This window comes from Typopeltis vanoorti, chromosome 5, assembly GCF_054136105.1.
Source record: "Typopeltis vanoorti isolate ZY-2024b chromosome 5, IOZ_Tvanoo_1.0, whole genome shotgun sequence".
NCBI classification, from domain to species: domain Eukaryota; kingdom Metazoa; phylum Arthropoda; class Arachnida; order Uropygi; family Thelyphonidae; genus Typopeltis; species Typopeltis vanoorti.
In genome coordinates this window covers 145,351,012-145,374,511 of record NC_143553.1, presented here as the reverse complement: position 1 = coordinate 145,374,511, position 23,500 = coordinate 145,351,012, and the positions used below count along the sequence as shown (strand labels likewise).

The 23,500-nt window shown below is 36.6% G+C and overlaps 1 protein-coding gene across 2 annotated transcripts in view; it reads right to left on the bottom strand.

Moving 5' to 3' along the window:
• The window catches only part of Hmgcl (hydroxymethylglutaryl-CoA lyase), a 145,900-nt gene that overhangs the window by 28,314 nt on the left and 94,086 nt on the right, over nt 1–23,500 (bottom strand). For both annotated transcript variants that reach the window (XM_090392814.1, XM_090392815.1), the window contains exons 6-7: nt 23,079–23,168; nt 5,880–5,943 (exon numbers count right to left, since the gene is read on the bottom strand). In XM_090392814.1, the coding sequence (XP_090248940.1) occupies nt 5,880–5,943; nt 23,079–23,168 (154 nt within the window). The remainder of the gene's footprint in view (nt 1–5,879; nt 5,944–23,078; nt 23,169–23,500) is intronic.

Below are 23,500 nucleotides of genomic sequence, written 5' to 3'. Positions count from 1 at the left end.
CGAGCACTAAATTAATTTGCTTAAATCCACATAGTTACAAAATTCATCACCAACTTAACTAGTTCATTTGAAAGTACTGTCTAGACAGTAACCATTCTAAACAAATATGCCTCTGATACTTGATGTCAGTGTCAGTTGTCCACATGGTGGAGGATAAAAATAACTAATTCCAGTGTATAAAGTTGGAATGGGTTAGAGTAATATTGGAATGGAGACACTGGAGAAATATTTCTTAAAAAATGTTCATTGAGAGTTTGGAAACTTATATGGATTTATATAAAGCAAATGAAAACATCTGCCTTGCATAAGTCCTTCTTTCCTTGCATAATGAAAGCCTTTTGTTTTTATTTATTTTTTTCCCCTTTCGGTGTAATTTTCTTGAAGATGGTAAAATATAAAACCATAGCAAGCCAACTTCGACAAGTGTGGGAAGCCAACAATTGGTTATGTCTGAAAGGGGGCACTGGCAGTCCTGATTCATTCCAACTAATAAGTAATTCTTAAAATCCTTTGGGCTACAATAGATGCTGATTCATTAACATTAAAAAAACATAATAAATAAATAAATGCCCATCAGGCAGGGAAGGAAATGTTTTCACTTATGTTAAAAAATTCCCCTTCCCAGGCTATAAACAACCCATCTATAATATGCAAAAGAAACTTCTGCAATTATTATTATTACATAACACCTCCAGGGAGTTCAAGGACTCATCGAGGGAGGGCACCTGCTCTACAACTCTCCATCTCCACCACTTCACTAACCACAGCTACCTTCATCATCTACACCAGTGCCATCTACTACCGACTACCACCACTATTTTTCACAGACAATCACAAACATCCATGCCCACGGTGAGATTTGAACATTATTATTATTATTATTATTATTGTTCCGGGCAACTCCAAGGAGTCGACAGACTCATCGAGGGGGGGGCCCTAACATCATGTCAAGAACAACTATTCGACATTCCCACAGTATCTATCATACCTTGCCTTGAACTCATTCATGGTCGTAGCACCCACAACAGACTCTGGAGGCTTATTCCACTCATTCACTACTCTCCAAGTAAAAAACCTAGCTCTAACACGCTTGTCAACCATGCTCTTGCCCAGCTTCCATTCATGGCTCCCTAGTCCTCCCACCACCAGTCATATTTTCAAAAATATCTTCTGGATCAATCTTATAGAAACCCTTCAGTAATTTGAATGTCTCAATCATATCACCCCTCCTTCGCCTATCGACCAATTTCTGCAACCCACAAATCTTCAACCTATTCTCATAAGGTTCATTCCACAGACCTGCTATCATCTTGGTCACTCGTCTCTGGATCCTCTCCACTTCCTCCCTATCACGAAGAAACCCTGGTGCCCATAACTGGGCACAATAGTCCAGATGGGGTCTTATCAAGGCTTGATACAGAGGAACAACAACTTGTTTGTCTCTGCATGTTAAAGTATTTTTCAGAAGCCAAGTGATTTGGTGAGCTGTTTTAGTCATTTTTGCAATGTGCCCCATAAACTTCAATTCCCTATCCACCAACACTCCCAAATCCCTGGCCTCATCAATCTCCTGGAGTACAGTTCCACCAATGCAATATACTGCTGCTATTCTTTTCACCCCAAAGTGCATAACTTTACACTTTGGCACATTAAATTGACATCCATTTTTCCTAGCCCAGTCCTCCAAACTATCCAAATCATCCTGTAAAATTTTGACATCATGTGCACTCATAATTGCTCTACCCAACTTTGCATCATCAGCAAACAAGTGAACACTTCCTCTCAAATCCTTTCCTATATCATTGATGAACAAATTGAAAAGCAGTGGTCCAAGAACAGAACCCTGTGGCACACCACTAGTCACAGGCCGTCTTTTGGACTTCTCTACTCCTGAATAAACCACTCTCTGATATCTCTCCATCAACCACCCTCCTATCCATCTCACAAACCCTATATCTATCCCCATCTGCTCCAGTTTACTGATTAGGGTTCTATGTGGTATCCTATCAAAAGCCTTGGCAAGGTCCAGTAGTATTACTGTAAACCCATTACCCCTATCCAGTGCTGCCATCACTGTGTTATAAAACGTGAGCAAGTTACTGAGGCATGATCTACCCTTTATAAAACCATGTTGTCCCCCATACAATATCCCATTTTCATCTATCCAATCCTGTATTCTTTTCTTGACTAATTTCTCTAAGACCTTGACAATGATTCCTGATATGCTAATCGGTTGGTAATTTACAACAGCAGTCTTGGAACCACCTTTATGCAGTGGAACTATTTTCTCCTCTTTCCACTCCCGAGGGAGTGGAAAGAGGAGAAAATAGTAACCCAGACCCTAGACTCAAATTAAACAAAATGGTCAAGGGTACTGACAATTCTTTAGCTACTTCTCGTACAACACGAGCTGGTATACCATCCAATCCCACCACAATTCCCATATAATCTACTGGTACATTCGTTTCTGCAATGTCACCACCTGGATGATATATTCTTGCAAAGTGCTCACTCAGTAATTCAACTATATCAACTGATTCAGTTACCTCCCTACCATCAGCATTCTTTAAAATCATTCTGCCATGTACATTTTTCCTTTTACTTGCTACATATCTAAAAAACTGTTTAGGATTCTCTTTAGCCTGCATAGCCAATGTTCTTTCGTAATCCTTTTTTGCTTTTCTTACCACACTTGTCACCCTTCTGGCCTGCGCTTTATACCGTTCGTGTGACTGCGGGTCACCTTTCTCCTTAAATTTCCTCCATAGTTGTTTCTTTTTTTGCAGCTCAAGCTTAATGGTGTTATTCATCCATTTAACCCCTAGTTGATTTATTATTCGGACTCTAGGTATACAGTCAGCCATTGCTTCATGCAAACACTTCTTAACTACCTCCCATGCACTATCGACTTCTAGTCCTTGCAGTTGTACATGCCATGGCACTGAACCAATCAAACTCCTAAGCTTGTCATACTTTCCAGCCCGATAATTCCACATGTACCCTGTCTTAATGGAAAATTCTACACCTTTAACCACCTCCCAAGTCAAGACCCTATGATCACTCTCACCGATTCTTGGCAATGTGGTCATATTTGTTACAGCCAAATCCTCAGATGTAATTACAACGTCAAGCACTCTCTGACCCCTAGTATTTTCCATTACATGCTGTCGCAGATAGTTATCCCTCAATAACCGCATAAAATCCAATTCCTTCCTCCCGCGAGTCCTCTCCTCACTCCAATCAATGCGACCATAGTTGAAATCTCCCATAATAATCACCCTCCTTCCACTCATTTCTTCTATTTGCTTGTGCATACTGTCACCACCATCTTTTCCATCACCTGGTCTATAGCAGCACCCAATTGTATATTTTGTTCTGCTAGCCACAATCTCACACCAAATGGCCTCAAATGTGCTCTTTTCTCTATCCTGCAATTCAACTTCTATTCTCCTTGGCTGCAGCTCATCAACAATACTCCTCCTCCCATTTTATTCTCCCTGTCATTCCTGAACACACACTATACCCATCACATTCAATCACACTAGCTATATCATCCACAGTCAGCCATGTTTCACTAATAATAACCTGTGGTCTGGAAGTGCCAACCATGGCCAAAAACTCTTCCTTCTTGTTCCTAATACTCCTAGCATTAGTGTACATGAATTTAAGACCCCCATTAGCCCCAACCCTACCTTGATGCCTTATATTAACTATCCCACTCTGATTTGTTGTCCTTATTTGCTCGGGCATATTATATTCATTCTTACATTCAACTGCCTCTCTAAGGACTGTATATCTGCTTCTCCCTTAATAAATCTAGTTTCCCTGAATTTGCACATCCACCACATTCAGCAACACTTTCTCAAGTCTTCTTACACCGTAACCATTCAAATGCAAGCCATCCATCCTATATAGATCCTTTCGCCCATCAAACTCACTCCACACGTCCACAAATTCCACACCACTCGAACATAGTTGTTTTCGTTAACGTTTAATATTTCAATCACAGCAAAGGAAGAAATACACAAAACTTAAACAATCATGTTAAAAAGCTATGAAATACACCTGCTAAAAACTTACCAATTTTTTGGCCAACAACAGTACTGAAAGGATTACTTCCTAATTGTGCAAGTATACCAGCCATTCTTCTTCTTTTAAAATTGGGAAATTAACAGAAATGCTTTTATGAAGAACAATTGTCTTTTCTCTTTTATTCCATATAAATTTATTCAGTAGACTTCCTACCATACCAGCAATGTTGATTCTGTTGTCTATTTCCATTTTTAATTTACCATCTTCACTAAAAATTGTGCCTAAGTAGCCGAAATGTTTTACTTGTTCTATAGGTTCTCTATTCACGATGCAGTTGATATTTTCAATGTTTCTGGCTATTTTCATTGTCTTTGTCTTGTTATTGTTGATTTTCATACCAAATTTATTACAACAGTTATTCAATTTAGTCAGGGAATCTTGAAGACTTATACTGGGTTTATTTAAAAGTATAACATCTTCTGCATAAAGTAAAGAGCTGAGATTAATATCTCCAATTTTAATATCAGGTTTCATACTGCTTTGCTTCATAATGTGATCCACATAGATAATGAATAACAGAAGGGATAATGTGCACCCCTGTTGCACACTTGATTTTACCTCAAACCATCTTCCTGTACTTCCTTCAATTCTAATTGCTGAATTATAACTCAAATAAAGACTAAGTATTGCTTCATATAATGCCCCATTGACACCATATAACTGTAGTAGCACTTTGAATAGCTTTTCTCTTGGCACCTTGTCATAATGCCTTTTGCAGGTCTACAAAACTTGAATACAGATCTTTGTTATAGTCCCATGATTTCTCAACTATTTGTCATGAGGTGAAAATCTGATCCTGATGGCCTGAATCCAGCTTGTTCTTCACCAAACTTTCCTTCCACAATCCTTCTCAACTGTTTCTCAAGTATACTTGCATAAATCTTGCCAGGAACATTCAGTAGGTAAATACCGCTATAATTCTCACATTCAGTTTTATTTCTCTTTTTATACATGCGTACTATAAGAGCTCTACTGTAAGAGCTACTCTCAGTAGTTTCTTGGAATTTTGCTGTTTCCACAAGGATATCACAGAATGCAATTTCTTGACAGTTTTGGAAGGGCCTGCCAGTTCTTCAAAATCCTTTTGGATAAAGAAGGGTGACATTTTATCCCTATTGGCTTTTTGCTTGTTGCATGGATGATCAGAAATCCTGGTACCTTTATCCTACTATCATATATCTTTTGTTTCTTACTTCTGTTACCAAATGCTGTATCTATAGTATCAGTACTTGGTTGGGACTTTGTTAGGCTCCTGAAATGTTTCAGGATGAAGAATATTGTTATCTTACTCTCCATAACTAAAAGGTTGGATACACAGAGAAGGTGGAGTTTAACATTCTGTTAGCTGCCACAAAGAAAACAAGACTATAAGGTAGAGATGCACTTTGAAAAATTTATGGCAACCCTAATCGTTGAAATGCCAAAAAAGTTTTTTTTTTCATGAAATCTAATTGTGGGTCATGACTGCTTGTGACAGAATCCATATGTACAATCAAAACTGGGGAGAGGGGGGGGGATAATACATGACAGACAGCAAAGCATGAGTATATTATGCAATCCTAGAGGACCCATATGCTGTTATAGTACGCTGAAAAATGTCCAGCTCATATGAGTAGAAAAGAATATAAACTACATATCAGTAATATTGATTGTAAGTCAAAATTTAAAGAAAAAATGAAAATGCAAAAGATTTTTGATGTGTAATTTAAACATCATATATGTGAAAAAAAAAAAGAAGAAAAAAAAAAAAAAATATATATATATATATATTATCTATCATAACCTACCTCTGCAACTACTGTTGGCTTAACATGACCTTCGTAAGGACACCCAGCAACACATGAAACATACCTGGTTCAAAAAGGGACAAAGATAACTCACCGTATATGAGAAAACTGAAATATGTGATTCTTCATCAAATAAGATAAAAATATGAAACATAACCACACAATTCAGAAAAATTACTTCAATCACAATTCTGCCTGAGATTTTATCCAAGGCATTTTGAGAACTTCAAAACATCTGTTACAAAAACAAAACAGAGACAACTAACTTGCTTCTCAGAAGGAAGTGATTATTTAAAAAAAAAAAAAAAAAGGCATTTGAACAATTAGGGTTGCCATAAAATTACTGCTTCAGTATATAATTTAATTGAGTTTTTTTCACTTAGTTTTAAACAAAATTAAACTTGCCAAGAAATTATAGTAAGCAAACAATGTTTGTGCGTGAAGTATCTTTAAGACTAGGGTACTTGTATATACCAGCTGATAACTTCATGTTATTTGCCTTAGTATCCTCCTTTCAGATATGCATAATACTATGCATTAAGGTTGGCTGGCTGGAATTGCAGCTGACACAGCTATGGCCATGAAGTGCGTGTACATCTGCCTGTCTGTGAACGATGTGTATGTTCTTTGTTTGCAGAATGAAAGGTTTTCCAGGAAGAAAACCTTCAACCTGAACAACTCACCATCTACATCAAAAAGAACTTTAGAACAAATCAGACTAGTATAAAAATCATCCTTTAGACCTGCCAGATATTTAAAACAGGTCTCAGAACTGGTTGGAATTATGCCTGTAGTTTTAACATTCAAGCTACATACAGCACATCTGGCAGCATTATTACCATTAACAAAAATTATAAATATTTCATAAATACCATAAACAGACAGAATGAAGAACCTTTGCTCAAAATTGCCGAACCTTATTAGCTTCAATAAGCTACCACAAAAGTGCTTCCAGAGGACCTGATATACATTTAGGATGGCACACAATCTTTCACCAATGCTTTCTATTACATTTGGTGTGTCAGAACTGCAAGCAGCAATTATTTGAAAACAGAATTCATCCACATCCTTCAACTGTGTAAATCTGGCCAGATGTAAACCACAGTTTTTATTCACACCACTATAATGCAAGCTACGAAATATACAATGTGAATAAATCTGTTTATTGAACTAGTAGCAGTTCATATTAATCTGCATTTATTGCCTGGTTACTGCTTCCATATTCTTCAAACAAAACTAGTTTCTTATGCTATGACAGTTCATATCCACATGCCTGCCTGAATTTCTTTTGTACAGTAACTGAAAACTTTAATTTGCCAAATAAAACATGGTATAATGTGAACATATATCATTCATTACATACATACACATTTGTGCATATACAGTATGTAGGCTCATTTCCTCTATAACGCAAAAACATTATAGAAAGGGCCACTATCCACACTGTTTTCAACCTTTATTCAGGTCTCATAGTGGGAGCCAGACTCAGGAAGATACCGAGGTTAAATCAATGCAGAAGTCATATTTTCTATATACAAGGAGCAATGGTGTATCACCATATTAAATATTTTTGACTCAAAAGTAAAACTTTCAATTATCTCTGATCCAGAATATTTAACAATATGGTGATACACCAACCAACTCTACTACTTGTATATAGAAAACATATCTCTGCATTGATTTAACCTTGGTATCTTCCTATGTTAGGTTCTCACTGATGAGACCTTGATACATCAAATACTACTCTAGTAGTGGCTCTTCCTATATTTATGCATTATGTTATATACTGAGACAACTGATGTGGAGTCGGTCTCTGTGTACAAGCAAACTAGTTATCAATATTTCATGTACAAACTTTGTTTGCATATGTTTGGGTAAAACAAGAATGTACTTTCTTGTCAAGTATTATATAATATACTTTGTAATCCAATGGTAAAGATAACATTTTCTGTATCTGAAAGTTACCCATTGTATGGCAAGATATCTAGACATGATTAAAATCTGCACCCCCCCCCCATTCCAGTAGAGGTAGCCTGAACTAGTATTTGCATTTCATTCACATCCAGCGAATACACTGCTTGGAAAGAAACCTACACATGCACACCACATTGTGAGAAACAAACAGCTATGGTGTCCATCTATTAAGGTGGATGCAATGGCTGTTTGTAGGATCTTCTTTTGCAGCATTGACTACAGCAATCCTACAGGGTATATGATAGCAAATGGGAATTTTGGACCATTCTTCTTGTAGGCATGTAATGAGGTCCTGAACTGTTGTGGGGCAGATGACCATCGACTTCATCCAATGCTCCAGTTCATACCACAGATGTTCAATAGAGTTGAACTATAAACACAGTTACAGCAGCAGCCTTATGACATGATGCATTGTCATGCTGAAAGAGACACTGGTCAGTTCTGTAGATATGCCACAAATTAGAAGCATTGCACTGTCCAGAATGTTCAGATACCTCTCAGAGTTCAATGTTCGTGGCACCACAAACAGAAGTCTGAGGAAAAACAAGACCATACCATCACACTGCCACCTACAAATTTTATGGTTGGGGTTATGCACTCTGGTAAGCGACGTTCATTGGGCATCTGCCACACCCATCCATCTGCTCGGAAGAGGGCGTAGAGTGACACAAACGTCACTCCATAGCACAGCTTTCCAAACTTCCAATTTCCACTGTAGATGCTCTTTGCACTAAAGACGATGTTGTGTTGCTTTGGATAATGTCGGGGCTTGCATATTGTGGTCCTACGTAGCATCCTATGGTCATGTTTATTAAGTGTGATAAGTCATCCACTGTTGGAAGCACTTGCTGTCGACCCCCCTGCACTTATATCTCAGTATGGTATCGCTGATTATTGACCTGGGATGGCCCAATTTGTCAAAGATTCACTGACAGATAAGCCTACAACATGGCATCCAATCACAATGTATCTTTCAAACTCCATCAGTTACCTTCTTGCAGCCATTTCACCCAGACAAAGTTGCACTAACTTCGGATCATCATATTCCTCCAATTTATACTGGCTTCAAACACGACTCATTACATGGCACAATGCACCCTGTCTATGGGGGGGGGGGGTGTCCATTGACTTCTTTCCAAGCAGTATATAATCTTACACATATTGCATCTAGTATTATTTAGTCATTTTGTCTGTGACACAACAGTTCTGGAAAGCAGCATATTACGTACATTCGAAATGTATTTCTTAGGATGTTTTGCTAAATAGCTTCTAGCTAGTGGGAATTTAATTCATTTTTAAGCTAAATAAATCATGTTGTTCAGGAAACATTTTTTGCTCATTTTGATCACTAATTCATTTAATAATAAATGTTTAAGATAGGTTTTACATAAAAAAATTAATGGAAAATTTAAATTATTAATGGACAAATTTATACTAAAATTTGACATTACCTGAATCATTTTATCATTTAGGATTTTTCTTTGTTTTTATCAATTTGATTATTATATTGTAATTTAACATAGAATTTAGGTTAATGAAAATAATTTACAAAAATAATGTTTACAACAGATTACAAAAAGTAGTGGGTAAAATTAAAATATAACAAACTGAAAAAACCTTCTGCAGAAATTGCTAGATCTGAAAAATATTTCATTTCAAAAAAGAAGAGAGCATGATTGTAAAATGTCTAAGAGATTTGTCAGAATATTATGTATTCAGTAAAATATGAAAGTGGAAAAAAAATGCAAATCTTTTATCAGCAATTATCTACCCTATATATATATAAAACGATAAGCCTTTTTATGTCATGTTTTGAAACTCAGGAGCTACTACCTTGAGTGTCAAGCCTTCAAAATTTGAGTCATCACAATTCAAGGAAAACCGGCCTACCAGTCCGGAACTCAGTGAGTTGGCCGCCGTTGGACCCCCTAGTTAGTTATATAAGTTCTTAATAGTAATGTTACACACATAGCAAAAATGTTTTTTCTACCCTTCATTACCAATCATGTCATGATAGATTAACATAATAGTATCTTCATGTATTTTAAGAATAGAAATAGTGTTCTGAATGGTAGGAAATAACCAGACAAGTGAGAATTAATCATAGATATACTATTAATATATATAAATAGTATTTGATAGTAATCACAGATGAACTGCATTAATCATCATCATCATCAAATTCCTGCCATGTACCCTCAAGAGGTGTACAGGATATGATAGTGCCACATGAAAAATTTACATCATTACTAACTCCCTATTTACAATTTTCCTCCAAATCAGTCTGTTACTTGTCAAGACTCCAATATTACCAGATCTTATATTTCTATCATCTAAGGCACTTTGTACCATATCAATCCACCTATATCTTGGTCTTCCTCTGGGTCGTTTTCCTGCCAACCTGGCAGAAAACACTTGTTTTGCTAATCTTTCCTTGCCCATTCTGTTTAAGTGACCATACCGCCTGCTTTAGCTCTGCTAACGCATTCCTGGATGCTGACAATGTCAAGTTCTTTCCTAACATACTCGTTATTAATATGATATTGCCATCTGTTCACACCTCTAATCTTTCTCAGGATTCTCATATCTGCGGTCTCTAGTCTTTGGTCAAGTGTTTTACTTCTGACCCAGCTCTGAGATCCATAAGGATCCATAAGTTAAAGCTGGTTTGAAGACTGTCTTGTATACAGCTAATTTAGCGTTCCAACTAATTTCTTTGGGGGTGCTTAAGGGTCAAAGCTGTATAACTAAGAGGAGGCCTCCACATAGCCTTTCAAGGAATGCGGAGAACCGACCAGGGCTTCTGACCTAATGTCCAATCCTAACCTTCTCGTGGTGCACCCTGTTGGGTATCTACTTTGATACTGAACGATGGGCTGGCAATTTGGGATTTAGCCGACCAAATTGTATACTTATTGGTTAAACCAAAATAAACAATGATGGTACAACATGACAAAATTTCATGCCAGCTGGGGCGTCGCCCGGTTAAACAAGGACCTCGTTGTTTTCTCCAGGGAACCAGGGCGAACAGCGAAAAGTCAGCTACTGAAACAAATCTGAAAACAAACCCCAACTCAACATCACCAGAGTTAAAGATCAGTACTATCAACGTAAGAAGCCTGAATGTCAAAGAAATGGAGCTAGCTGAGGAATTAGATAAGTACCAGATCGACATAAAAGGGGTGACTGAAACAAAAAAGACAAAAACTGGTGAGATCTTTCTGAGCAATAAATACAAAATGTTATATTCAGGCAATGACAATCAAGGAAAAGAAGGAGTAGCCATAGTATTCAACACAAAATACGAGGCTAATCTTCTTGAATGGCAGTCAGTCTCAAGTAGAGTAATGTGGGCAAATATGAGAATGGGGAACTGTACAATGAGACTTATTTGTGCCTATGGTCCCACAGAAGGTTCTACTAAGGTAGAAGTGGAGGAATTTTTTGAGGCTTTAGAAAAAGCAACTGACACAATGAAAAAGGAAAAGTTGGTCCTTGTTGGGGATCTAAATAGCAGAGTAGGAAATGATTGTGAGACATACAAAAATATTTTGGGAAAATTTGGAGAAAAGAGCAAAGCTAATAATAATGGCAAATATCTGTTGGATTTCTGCTCAGAACATGGACTGGTTATTACTAACACCATGTTCCAACATAAAAATGTGCACAAATTCACATGGAGAGAAGTGGCTAGGAATAAGAAAAGTCTCATTGACTATGTTATTGTTGATAGTGATGTTTTCTCCCTGGTGCAGGACACCAGAGTGTACAGAGGATTTGAAATCGGAAGTGATCACTATTTAGTCTTGAGCAGGATAAAACTGAATTTCATATTGAAAAGAATAACATGTAAGAAGGTTTTAAAGCGAATAAAAGTTGAGCAGCTCTCAGATGTGAACTGTACAGTAAAATACAGAAAGATTATTGAAAAGAAAATGAAAGAATTTGAGAACAGGAATCAAACCTTGGAGATTCAGTGGCAAACTCTGAAGAAAACATTGACTGATTCTGCCAGAGAGGCATGTGGTGAGGTTGTGTGCAAGGATATAAAAATCAGAACTCGATGGTGGACACAGGAAGTTAAAGAGGCAGTGAAGGAAAAGAAGAAAGCATATCAAAAGTTCCTAGTAAATAAGTCAGCTTTTACTCTTACAGAATACGGAGACAAATGTAAGAAAGCGAAACACTGTGTAAAACTAGCTAAACAAAAGTCATAGGAGGACTTTGGCAAGAATATAGAAAATAAATATCAAGAAGGTTGCAAAATATTCTGGAGGTTGTTGAAGAAGCTTAGGAATGGAGGAAAGAGTACTGTAAAAGGAGTTAGAGATGATAAAGGTGACATGAAAACGGTAGAAAAAGATATCCTTGAAGTATGGAGTAATTACTTTGAAAAACTACTAAATAAAACAAGCAGTGATGACAGCACAGTGATAAAAAACAGTGACCAGGCATGCAGTAAGGAATACATATCCATACTTGAAGAAGAAAAAGCCATCAAAGGCTAGAAATGTGGAAAGGCAGCAGGAGTAGACGATATTCGACCAGAAATGCTGAAGTATGGTGGTATAAAAGTCTTACAGTGGCTGCACAGCATAGTTCAGAAAGCCTGACAGAGGGACGAATTCCCGATGATTGGAGTAGAGCTCTCATAGTACCCATATATAAAAAGGGAAATAAAACTGAATGTGAGAATTACAGAGGTATTTCCCTACTGAGTGTTCCTGGCAAGATCTATGCAAGTATACTTGAGAAATGGTTGAGAAGAATTGTGGAAGAAAAGCTTGGTGAAGAACAAGCTGGATTCAGGCCAAATAGAGGCTGTCAGGATCAGATCTTCACTTTACGAGAAATAGTCGAGAAAGCATGGGAATATAACAAAGATTTGTATTTAAGTTTTGTCGATTTGGAAAAGGCTTATGACAAGGTGCCAAGAAAGAAGCTATTCAATACGCTCCAGTTATATGGTGTCAATGGGGCATTATATCAAGCAATACTTAGTCTTTATTTGAGTTGTAAGTCAGCAGTTAGAATTGAACGAAGTACAAGAAGATGGTTTAATGTTAAATCTGGTGTGAGACAAGGATGTACATTATCCCCTCTGTTATTCATTATCTATATGGATCATATTATGAAGGAAAGTGGTATTAAACCTGATATCAGAATTGGAGATGTTAACGTCAGCTCTTTGCTTTATGCGGATGATGTTATACTTCTAAATAAATCCGCTACAAGTCTGCAAGATTCTCTGACTAAATTGAATAGCTGTTGTAATAGATATGGTATGAAGGTCAGCAATAAAAAGACAAAGACAATGAAAATAGGCAGAATCATTGAAAATGTCAACTGTGTTGTGAATGGAAAACTTGTGGAACAAGTAAAACATTTCAGCTACTTAGGAACGATATTTACTGAAGATGGTAAATTAAATATAGAAATAGACAACAGAATCAGCAAAGCTGTTATGGTGGGAACTCAAATGAATAAATTCATATGGAATAAGAGAGAAATTAGTCGGAACACTAAATTAGCTGTATACAAGACAGTGCTCAATCCAGTTTTAACTTATGGATCTGAGAGCTGGGTCAGAAGTAAAACACTTGACCAAAGACTAGAGACCGTATATATGAGAGTCCTGAGAAAGATTAGAGGCGTGAACAGATGGCATCAATGGCAATATCATATTAAAAATAAGGATATAAGGAAAGAACTTGACACTGTCAACTTTCAGGAATGCGTTAGCAGAGCTAATCTCAGGTGGTATGGTCACTTAAATAGAATGGGAGAGGAAAGATTAGCAAACAAGTGTTCAGTGGCAGGTTGGCAGGAAAATGACCCAGAGGAAGACCAAGATATAGGTGGATTGATACGGTACAAAGTGCCTTAGACGATAGAAATATAAGATCTGATAATGTTGGAGTCTTGACAAGTAACAGACTGATTTGGAGGAAAACTGTAGATAGGAAGTTAGTAATGATGTAATTTTTTCATGTAGTACTGTCATATCCTGTACACCTCTTGAGGGTACATGGCAGGAATTTGATGATGATGATGACTAATTTCTCTCTTATTCCATATGAATTCATTCAATTGACTGCCTACCATACCAGCTTTTTTGATTCTGTTGTCTATTTCCATATTTATTTTACTATCTTCAGTAAAAATCGTGTCTAAGTATCTGAAATGTTTTACTTGTTCCACAGGTTCCCCATTGACAACACAGTTGACATTTTCAACAATTCTACCTATTTTGATTATCTTTGTCTTTTTAATGCTGATCTTCATACCATATCTATTACAACAGTTATTCAATTTAGTCAGGGAATCATGCAAACTTGTAGTGGATTTATTTAGAGGTATAACATTGTCCGCATAAAGCAAAGAGCTGACATTAACATTTCCAATTTTGATATCATGTTTAATACCACTTTCCTTCATTATGTGATCCATATAGATAATGAATAACAGAGGCGTTAATATATATCCTTGTCTCACACCAGATTTAACATTAAAGAATCTTCCTGTACTTCCTTCAATTCTAACTGCTGAAATAAAAACTCAAATAAAGACTAAGTATTGCTTGATATAATGCCCCATTGACATCATATAACTGTAGCACATTGAATAGCTTCTCTCTTGGCACCTTGTAACCTGCCTTTTCCAGGTCTACAAAACTTCAAGAGAGATCTTTGTTACATTCCCATGCTTTCTGAACTATTTGTTGTAAAGTGAAGATCTGATCCTGACAGCCTCTCTTTGGCATGAATCCAGCTTGTTCTTCAACCAGCTTTTCTTCCACAATTCTTCTCAACTGTTTCTCAAGTATACTTGCATATATCTTACCAGGAACACTCAGTAGGGAAATACCTATGTAATTCTCACATTCAGTTTTATTTCCCTTTTTATATATGGGTACTATTAGAGCTCTACTCCATCGGAAATTCGTCACTCTGTCCAGGCTTTCTGAACTATGCTGTGCAGCCACTATTAGAGCTCTACTTTTAAGACTTTTATACCACCATACTTCTGCATTTCTGGTTGAATATCATCTATTCCTGCTGCCTTTCCACATTTCAAGCCTTTAATGACTTTTCTACTTCAAGTATGGATATGTATTCCTGACTGCCTGCCTGGTCAGTGTTTTTTACCACTGTGCTGTCATCACTGCTTGTTTCGTTTAGCAGTTTTTTAAAGTAATTACTCCATGCTTCAAAGATATCTTTTTCTCCCATTTTCATGTCACCTTTATCATCTCTAACTCCTTTTACAGCACTGTTTCCTCCATTTCTAAGCTTCTTCAACAACCTCCAGAACATTTTGCCACCTTCTTGATATTTATTTTCTATATTCTTGCCAAAGTCCTCCCATGACTTTTGTTTAGCAAGTTTTACACAGTGTTTCGCTTAATTACATTTGTCTCTGTATTCTGTAAGAGTAAAAGCTGACTTATTTGCCAGAAACTTTTGATATGCTTTCTTCTTTTCCTTCGCTGCCTCTTTAACTTCCTGTGTCCACCATGGAGTTTGATTTTTCTATCCTTGCAGACAATCTCACCACATGCCTCTCTGGCTGAATCCATTAGGGTTTTCTTCAAGGCTTGCCATTGAATCTCCAAGGTTTGGTTCCTGTTCTCAAACTCTTTCATTTTTTCTTCAATAACGTTTGTGTATTTTAGTCTACAGTTCACATCTGAGAGCTGCTCAACTTTTATTTGCTTTAAAACTTTCTTACATGTTATTCTTTTCAATATGAAATTCAGTTTTATCCTGCTCAAGACTAAATAGTGATCACTTCCAATTTCAAATCCTCTGTACACTCTGGTGTCCTGCACCAGGGAGAAAACATCATTATCAACAATAACATATTCAATGAGACTTTGCTTATTCCTTTCCTCTTCTCTCCATTTGAATTTGTCTGCATTTTTATGTTATAATATGGTGTTATTAATAACCAGTCCATGTCCTGAGCAGAAATCCAACAGGTATTTGCCATTATTATTATTAGCTTTGCTCTCTTCTCCAAATTTTCCCAAAATATTTTAATATGGCTGACAATCATTTCCTACTCTGCTATTCAGATCCACAACAAGGACCAACTTTTCCTTTTTTACTGTGTCAGTTGCTTTTTCTAAAGCATCAAAAAATTCCTCTACTTTTACCTTAATAGAACCTTCTGTGGGACCATAGACACAAATAAGTCTCATTGTCCATTCCCCATTCTAATATTTGCCCACATCACTCTACTTGAGAGTGCCTACCATTCAGGAAGATTAGCGTCATATTTTGTGTTGAATACTATGACTACTCCTTCTTTTCCTTGATTGTCATTTCCTGAATATAACATTTAGTATTTATTGCTCAGAAAGATCTCACCAGTTTTTGTGTTTTTTGTTTCAGTCACCCCTATTATGTCGAGCTGGTACTTATCATCTAATTCTTCAGATAGCTCAATTTCTTTGCCATTCAGGCTTCTTATGTTGATAGTACCAATCTTTAACTCTGGTGATGTTGAGTTGGGGTGTGCTTTCAGATTTGTTCCAGTAGCTGACTTTTCGCTGTTCACCTGATTCCCTGGCGAAAACAACGGAGGCCTTGTTTAACCGGGCAACACCTCAGCCGGCATGAAATTTTGTCATGTTGTACCATCATTTTCTTTATTGGTTTGAACCAATAAGAATACGATTTGGTCGGCTAAATCCCAAATTGACAGCCTCTCCTCGTTCGTTCAGTATCCAGGTAGATACTCAACAGGGTGCACCACGAGAAGGTGAGGATTGGACATTAGGTCAGAAACCCTGGTCAGTTCTCCACATTCCATTAAAGGCTATGTGGAGGTCTCCTCTCAGTTATACAGCTTTGACCATTATAGATACAAAATTTCCTCAATTAGGGAAAGAACATTACTAACATTACAGTTAGTAGTGGTTTAGTAATTAGATCCCTGTGAAGATATTGTCAACATGCTTGGACCAAAATGTAAGTTTGGGAGAAATATCACTCGGAAGACATTCATATTGTTCCATAAAATGGTTTGCAAGAGTGGATGAGAGGGGACTTTCCCATTGTGGTACCTGCAATTTGTTGGTATATTTTATTCTGAATCATAAAATACCCAGAGAAAATTATATGTTCAAGTTTAATATTGACTGGAAAATCCATTTTGAGAAATTCAATGGTATCCTTTAATGCTATGTTGGTAAAAAGTGAGACTATATCTGAAATGATCATAATATCAGACACGTCCAGATGAAGTTGATAGATTTAGTTCAAGTCCAAATCTTTCTTAACATGATAGGTGGACTTCTCTGTGAAAAAGGAGAGAAGATATGACAAACGTTTAGAAAGTTTATACACTGGACAACCAATATAATGAACAATGGGTGTTTAAGGGGATATCTGGCATATGGGATCTCAAAGAAACCAAACAGCCTGAGGGGGAGGGTGCATAAAAGGTCAAGTTTTTTCTTTATAGAAAAAAGTTAGAGTAAAAAAACTATTAAATTTATTACTCTAACTGAAGACCACAAGAGAAGTGTTAGTAAGTAGAGCAGTTAACAAGCATAAGTGAAATCTTTCTGTAATATTCTCTCTCTTATCTTGTACAACCACAGCCTTGCCTTTGTTTGCCTCCTCCATTCCCCCCCCCCCCCCAACATACCGATCCCATACGAGAGATCTCAAGATCTAAAACACAACGTCATGGGTTGGCAAGTAGTAATGGAGGAAAAGGGAATCATCAAAAAGTTTCTTGAAAAGCTGTGGGGAAGGGTGTTCCAAAGAAAGGAGGTACATGGAATGAAAGAGAAATACAAAAGGTTGGGTCAACATGTTGGGATTGGACTGTGCATGGATATTAATTAGCAGCTGCTTGTTCTTATAGAGGAAAGTGAAAGAATGGCAGCAGCCAGTTCAGTATAGCAATGTCCATGAACTGGCCAAAAAAAGGCATAATGCAGAAACAGGACACTTATGTGAAAGTGACTGCAGAGTCAGAAGGTGGGATCACCTATTCAGCAGATTACTCTCTTCTGTATACAATCAGCTTTTGGGTGCACCACTCCAAATGCGCTAAGGATGGTTGGATTAAGGATTTATAAAGTGTTAGGATTGAGCAGGAAATAGAATACCAATTTTTGCAAGGCTGAGGGAACTAGTGATGCAATATGTTGTTTGGTGATAAGATTGTTGTTGTTGCACTAACAACTTAAGGGATTTCACAACTGCAGAAATTGAAGGCTGGAGAAAGGTACTCTCACTATAAAAAGACCAGGGCAGCATTTAAACAAATTCTGTTTGATGTCTCAGAAGAAACACTATTGAAAGATAAAAGTCCATAATGTATATGTCTTTGAGAAACAGCACATTCATAACATCTTCTGAGTGATATTTCTCCCAAACCTAGATTATGCAGACTCATAAAGATGATATCTTTGAGTCTATCCCTTATTTTGAAAATTTTGTATCCATATCCACAATTGTGCAATTCATCCTAGAACATAGTTTACATTTAAAAAAATCCATTTGCTTTTTTAGATCGGTTAATTCATCTGTATTGTGGGGAAAAAAAAAAAAAAAAAAAAAAAACTCATACAGGACATTACATCCATGCACAGTTCCATCACCACTCTTGTCAGAAATGTAAGACTGTAAGACCTTAAAAAAATTGCACCCATATGTCAGGTTCTACAAATGACTTGCTCTGTCAGGAGTAACAATATACTAAGTCAGCTTTTCAGACTAATGGCTTCAGTGAGACTGTTGTCAACAAAGCATTCAACAGTTAGAGAATTCCTGCTTCTGCTTAAGAAGAATACAAAACAGTTCAAATTTTTTTTTTTTTTTCAATCCCATACACAAGAGGCAGAAGAACCTATACTATATCAGCATGTGTGTAGTGCAAGTGAGGATTGAGAAAGAAGAAACATTTTCCTTTAAGAGTTGGAAATCGAAGTTCCTGGGAAACACTTTATGACGCAAATTGCTACAGAAGACAGAGGGAAATGGAATGAATGAGGAAAGAGAAGCAAGTTTGATGTGTTTGCAGTTATGATATAAATGAGATGCCAGGCAGCTTTTACTGCTATGAATTTTAATAGGCCCAATAGATGTGGAGGAATGTATCAATGCCAGTTCAGTGGGGAAGTGATCACAGAACCATGGAAATACCTGTAAAAAGACACAAAACTTAAAGTGCATTTGTGAAATAGAGGTAAGGGAATAGTGAGCTAACTTACTCTTTACCAGACAACACTGAGAATTTTTAAGGAGGTTTTAGGTACACCATCCCAAACACATGAACAGCACTCTTAAGGATGGACAGATTTTAGATTTGTATAAATTAATAGCCGTATGGATGAAAAAAAATTATTAGTTTTTTTAGAAGTTGAGGAAGCTATTGATGTGATATATTTATGATAGGAGTGTCTGGAGGTAAATATTTAGTCCAGAGAGAGAGAGATCTGATCTTATCTGGTGATTCTGTACTGCTGAGCAGGATGAGTGGAATGTACTATCAGTTGGAAGGAATTTAGTTCACTTCAGATTATAATACACAATTATTCAATACCAAATTAATATAAAGTTTTATTGTAATGTGTTGTATTCTAATTTGGTTAATATATTTGATTTAATATTATGAATGTTTGGTCATCACTATTTAACTCTATGTATGTTGAGATAGGGTTCAATAACAATGAATGAACATTAATAATATTAAATCAAAAAATATACATCATCATCATCATCAAATTCCTGCTATGTACCCTCAAGGGGTGTACAGGATATGACAGTACTACATGAAAAATTACATCATTACTAACTTCCTATCTACAATTTTCCTCCAAATCAGTCTGTTACTTGTCAAGACTCCAACGTTATCAGATCTTATATTTCTATCATCTAAGGCACTTTGTACCGTATCAATCCACCTATATCTTGGTCTTCCTCTGGGTCATTTTCCTGCCAACTTGGCAGAGAACACTTGTTTTGCTAATCTTTCCTCTCCCATTCTATTTAAGTGACCATACCAACTGAGATTAGCTCTGCTAATGCATTCCTGGATGCTGACAATGTCAAGTTCTTTCCTAATATCCTCATTTTTAATATGATATTGCCATTGATGCCATCTGTTCACGCCTCCAATCTTTCTCAGGACTCTAATATCTGCGGTCTCTAGTCTTTGGTCAAGTGTTTTACTTCTGACCCAGCTCTCAGATCCATAAGTTAAAACTAGTTTGAACGCTGTCTTGTATACAGCTAATTTAGTGTTCCGACTAATTTCTCTCTTATTCCATATGAATTTATTCAATTGACTTCCCACCATACCAGCTTTGCTGATTCTGTTGTCTATTTCTATATTTAATTTACCATCTGCAGTAAAAATTGTGCCTAAGTAGCTGAAATGTTTTACTTGTTCCACAGGTTCTTCATTCACAACACAGTTGACATTTTCAATGATTATGCCTATTTTCATTGTCTTTGTCTTTTTATTGCTGACCTTCATACCATATCTATTACAACAGCTATTCAATTTAGTCAGAGAATCTTGCAGACTTGTAGCGGATTTATTTAGAAGTATAACATCATCTGCATAAAGCAAAGAGTTGACGTTAACATCTCCAATTTTGATATCAGGTTAAATACCACTTTCCTTCACAATGTGATCCATATAGATAATGAATAACAGAGGGGATAATGTACATCCTTGTCTCACACCAGATTTAACATTAAACCATCTTCCTGTACTTCCTTCAATTCTAACTGCTGACTTACAACTCAAATAAAGACTAAGTATTGCTTGATATAATGCCCCATTGACACCATATAACTGCAGCGTATTGAATAGCTTCTCTCTTGGCACCTTGTCACATGCCTTTTCCAAATCGACAAAACTTAAATACAGATCTTTGTTATATTCCCATGCTTTCTCAACTATTTGTCGTAAAGTGAAGATCTGAACCTGACAGCCTCTATTTGGCCTGAATCCAGCTTGTTCTTCACCAAGCTTTTCTTCCACAATTCTTCTCAACCGTTTCTCAAGTATACTGGCATAGGTCTTGCCAGGAACACTCAGTAGGGAAATACCTCTGTAATTCTCACATTCAATTTTATTTCCCTTTTTATATATGGGTACTATGAGAGCTCTACTCCAATCATCAGGAATTCATCCCTCTGTCCAGGCTTTCTGAACTCTGCAGTGCAACTGTAAGACTTTTATACCACCATACTTCAGCATTTCTGGTCAAATATCATCTACTCCTGCTGCCTTTCCACATTTCAAGCCTTTGATGGCTTTTTCTACTTCAAGTATGAATATGTATTCCTGACTGCATTCCTGGTCAGTGTTTTTTACCAATGTGCTGTCATCACTGCTTGTTTCGTTTAGCAGTTTTTCAAAGTAATTACTCCATACTTCAAGGATATCTTTTTCTCCTGTTTTCATGTCACCTTTATCATCTCTAACTCCTTTTACAGCACTCTTTCCTCCATTCCTAAGATTCTTCAACAACTCCAGAAAATTTTGCCACCTTCTTGATATTTATTTTCTATATTCTTGCCAAAGTCCTCCCATGACTTTTGTTTAGCTAGTTTTACACACTGTTTAGCTTTCTTACATTTGTCTCTGTATTCTGTAAGAGTAAAAGCTGACTTATTTGCCAGGAACTTTTGATATGCTTTCTTCTTTTCCTTCACTGCCTCTTTAACTTCCTGTGTCCACCAGGGAGTTCTGATTTTTTTATCCTTGCACACAACTTCACCACATGCCTCTCTGGCAGAATCAATCAATGTTTTCTTCAGAGTTTGCCAATGAATCTGCAAGGTTTGATTCCTGTTCTCAAACTCTTTCATTTTCTTTTCAATGATCTTTGTGTATTTTTGTTTACAGTTCACATCTGAGAGCTGTTCAACTTTTATTCGCTTTAAAACTTTCTTACATGTTATTCTTTTCAATAAGAAATTCAATTTTATCCTGCTCAAGACTAAATAGTGATCACTTCCAATTTCAAATCCTCTGTACACTCTGGTGTCCTGCACCAGGAAAAAGACATCACTATCAACAATAACATAGTCAATGAGACTTTTCTTATTCCTAGCCTCTTCTCTCCTTGTGAATTTTTGCACATTTTTATGTTGGAACATGGTGTTAGTAATAACCAGTCCATGTCCTGAGCAGAAATCCAACAGATATTTGCCATTATTATTAGCTTTGCTCTTTTCTCCAAATTTTCCCAAAATATTTTTGTATGTCTCGCAATCATTTCCTACTCTGCTATTTAGATCCCCAACAAGGACCAACTTTTCCTTTTTCATTGTGTCAGTTACTTTTTCTAGAGCGTCAAAAATTTCCTCCACTTCTACCTTAGTAGAACCTTCTGTGGGACCATAGGCTCAAATAAGTCTCATTGTCCAGTTCCCCATTCTCATATTTGACCCCATTACTCTACTTGAGACTGACTACCATTCAAGAAGATTAGCCTCGTATTTTGTGTTGAATACTATGGCTACTCCTTCTTTTCCTTGATTGTCATTGCCTGAATATAACATTTTGTATTTATTGCTTAGAAAGATCTCACCAGTTTTGGTCTTTTTTGTTTCAGTCACACCTATTATGTCGATCTGGTACTTATCTAATTCCTCAGCTAGCTCCATTTCTTTGCCATTCAGGCTTCTTACGTTGATAGTACCGATCTTTAACTCTGGTGATGTTGAGTTGGGGTTTGTTTTCAGATTTGTTCCAGTAGCTGACTTTTCGCTGTTCGTCCTGGTTCCCTGGCAAAAACAACGGGGGCCTTCTTTAACTGGGCGACGCCCCAGCCAGCATGAAATTTTGTCATGTTGTACCATTATTTTTTATTTTGGTTTAACCAATAAGAATACAATTTGGTCGGCTAAATCCCAAATTGCCAGCCCATCCTCGTTCGTTCAGTATCAAAGTAGATACCCAACAGGGTTCACCACGAGAAGGTGAGGATTGGACATTAGGTCAGAAGCCCTGATCGGTTATCCGCATTCCTTTAAAGGCTATATGGAGGTCTCCTCTCAGTTATACAGTTTTGACCCTTAAGCACCCTAAAAATATACATAGATATCTTAAACAGAACAGTTAGACTGAAATTCGTGTTGAGAATTTGAGAATGAGAAGTTTGAGTTTTCATATTTCAAATGTGTATGTTCTTTTTGTTGGGTTAAGTTTGTTTTTAATGAAAAAAAAAAAATGCTGACTTACCCTCTGACTTTTAAACCAGCTGTTTTAGCTACACGGACGACATCTTCAAACCTTTGTAAACTCTCAGAAATTGAACAATTAATATTCTTTCTGAAAGAAAGTTACATAATCCAAGTTTATAATAAAAATAATTATTTTTGATTAATATACTAAATCAAAGACATTTATATGTACACATTTTGCATCTTAATTATCACATGCAGATAGTCTTCTATTTTAATTATTTCAAAATACCAGACCATTTTAACATTCAATTCTAATATTGAAAGATTTCAATAATTCCTTTCATAATCCCCCCACCTCTGCTATGTGGAAAGTATTCCTCATTTTAATTCTGCCTGTACTTTATACTCAGATATTTCACATTAAGCTATTATCTGCATAGTACATTAATGCAATCATAAATGTTTTGCCTTTTGAGT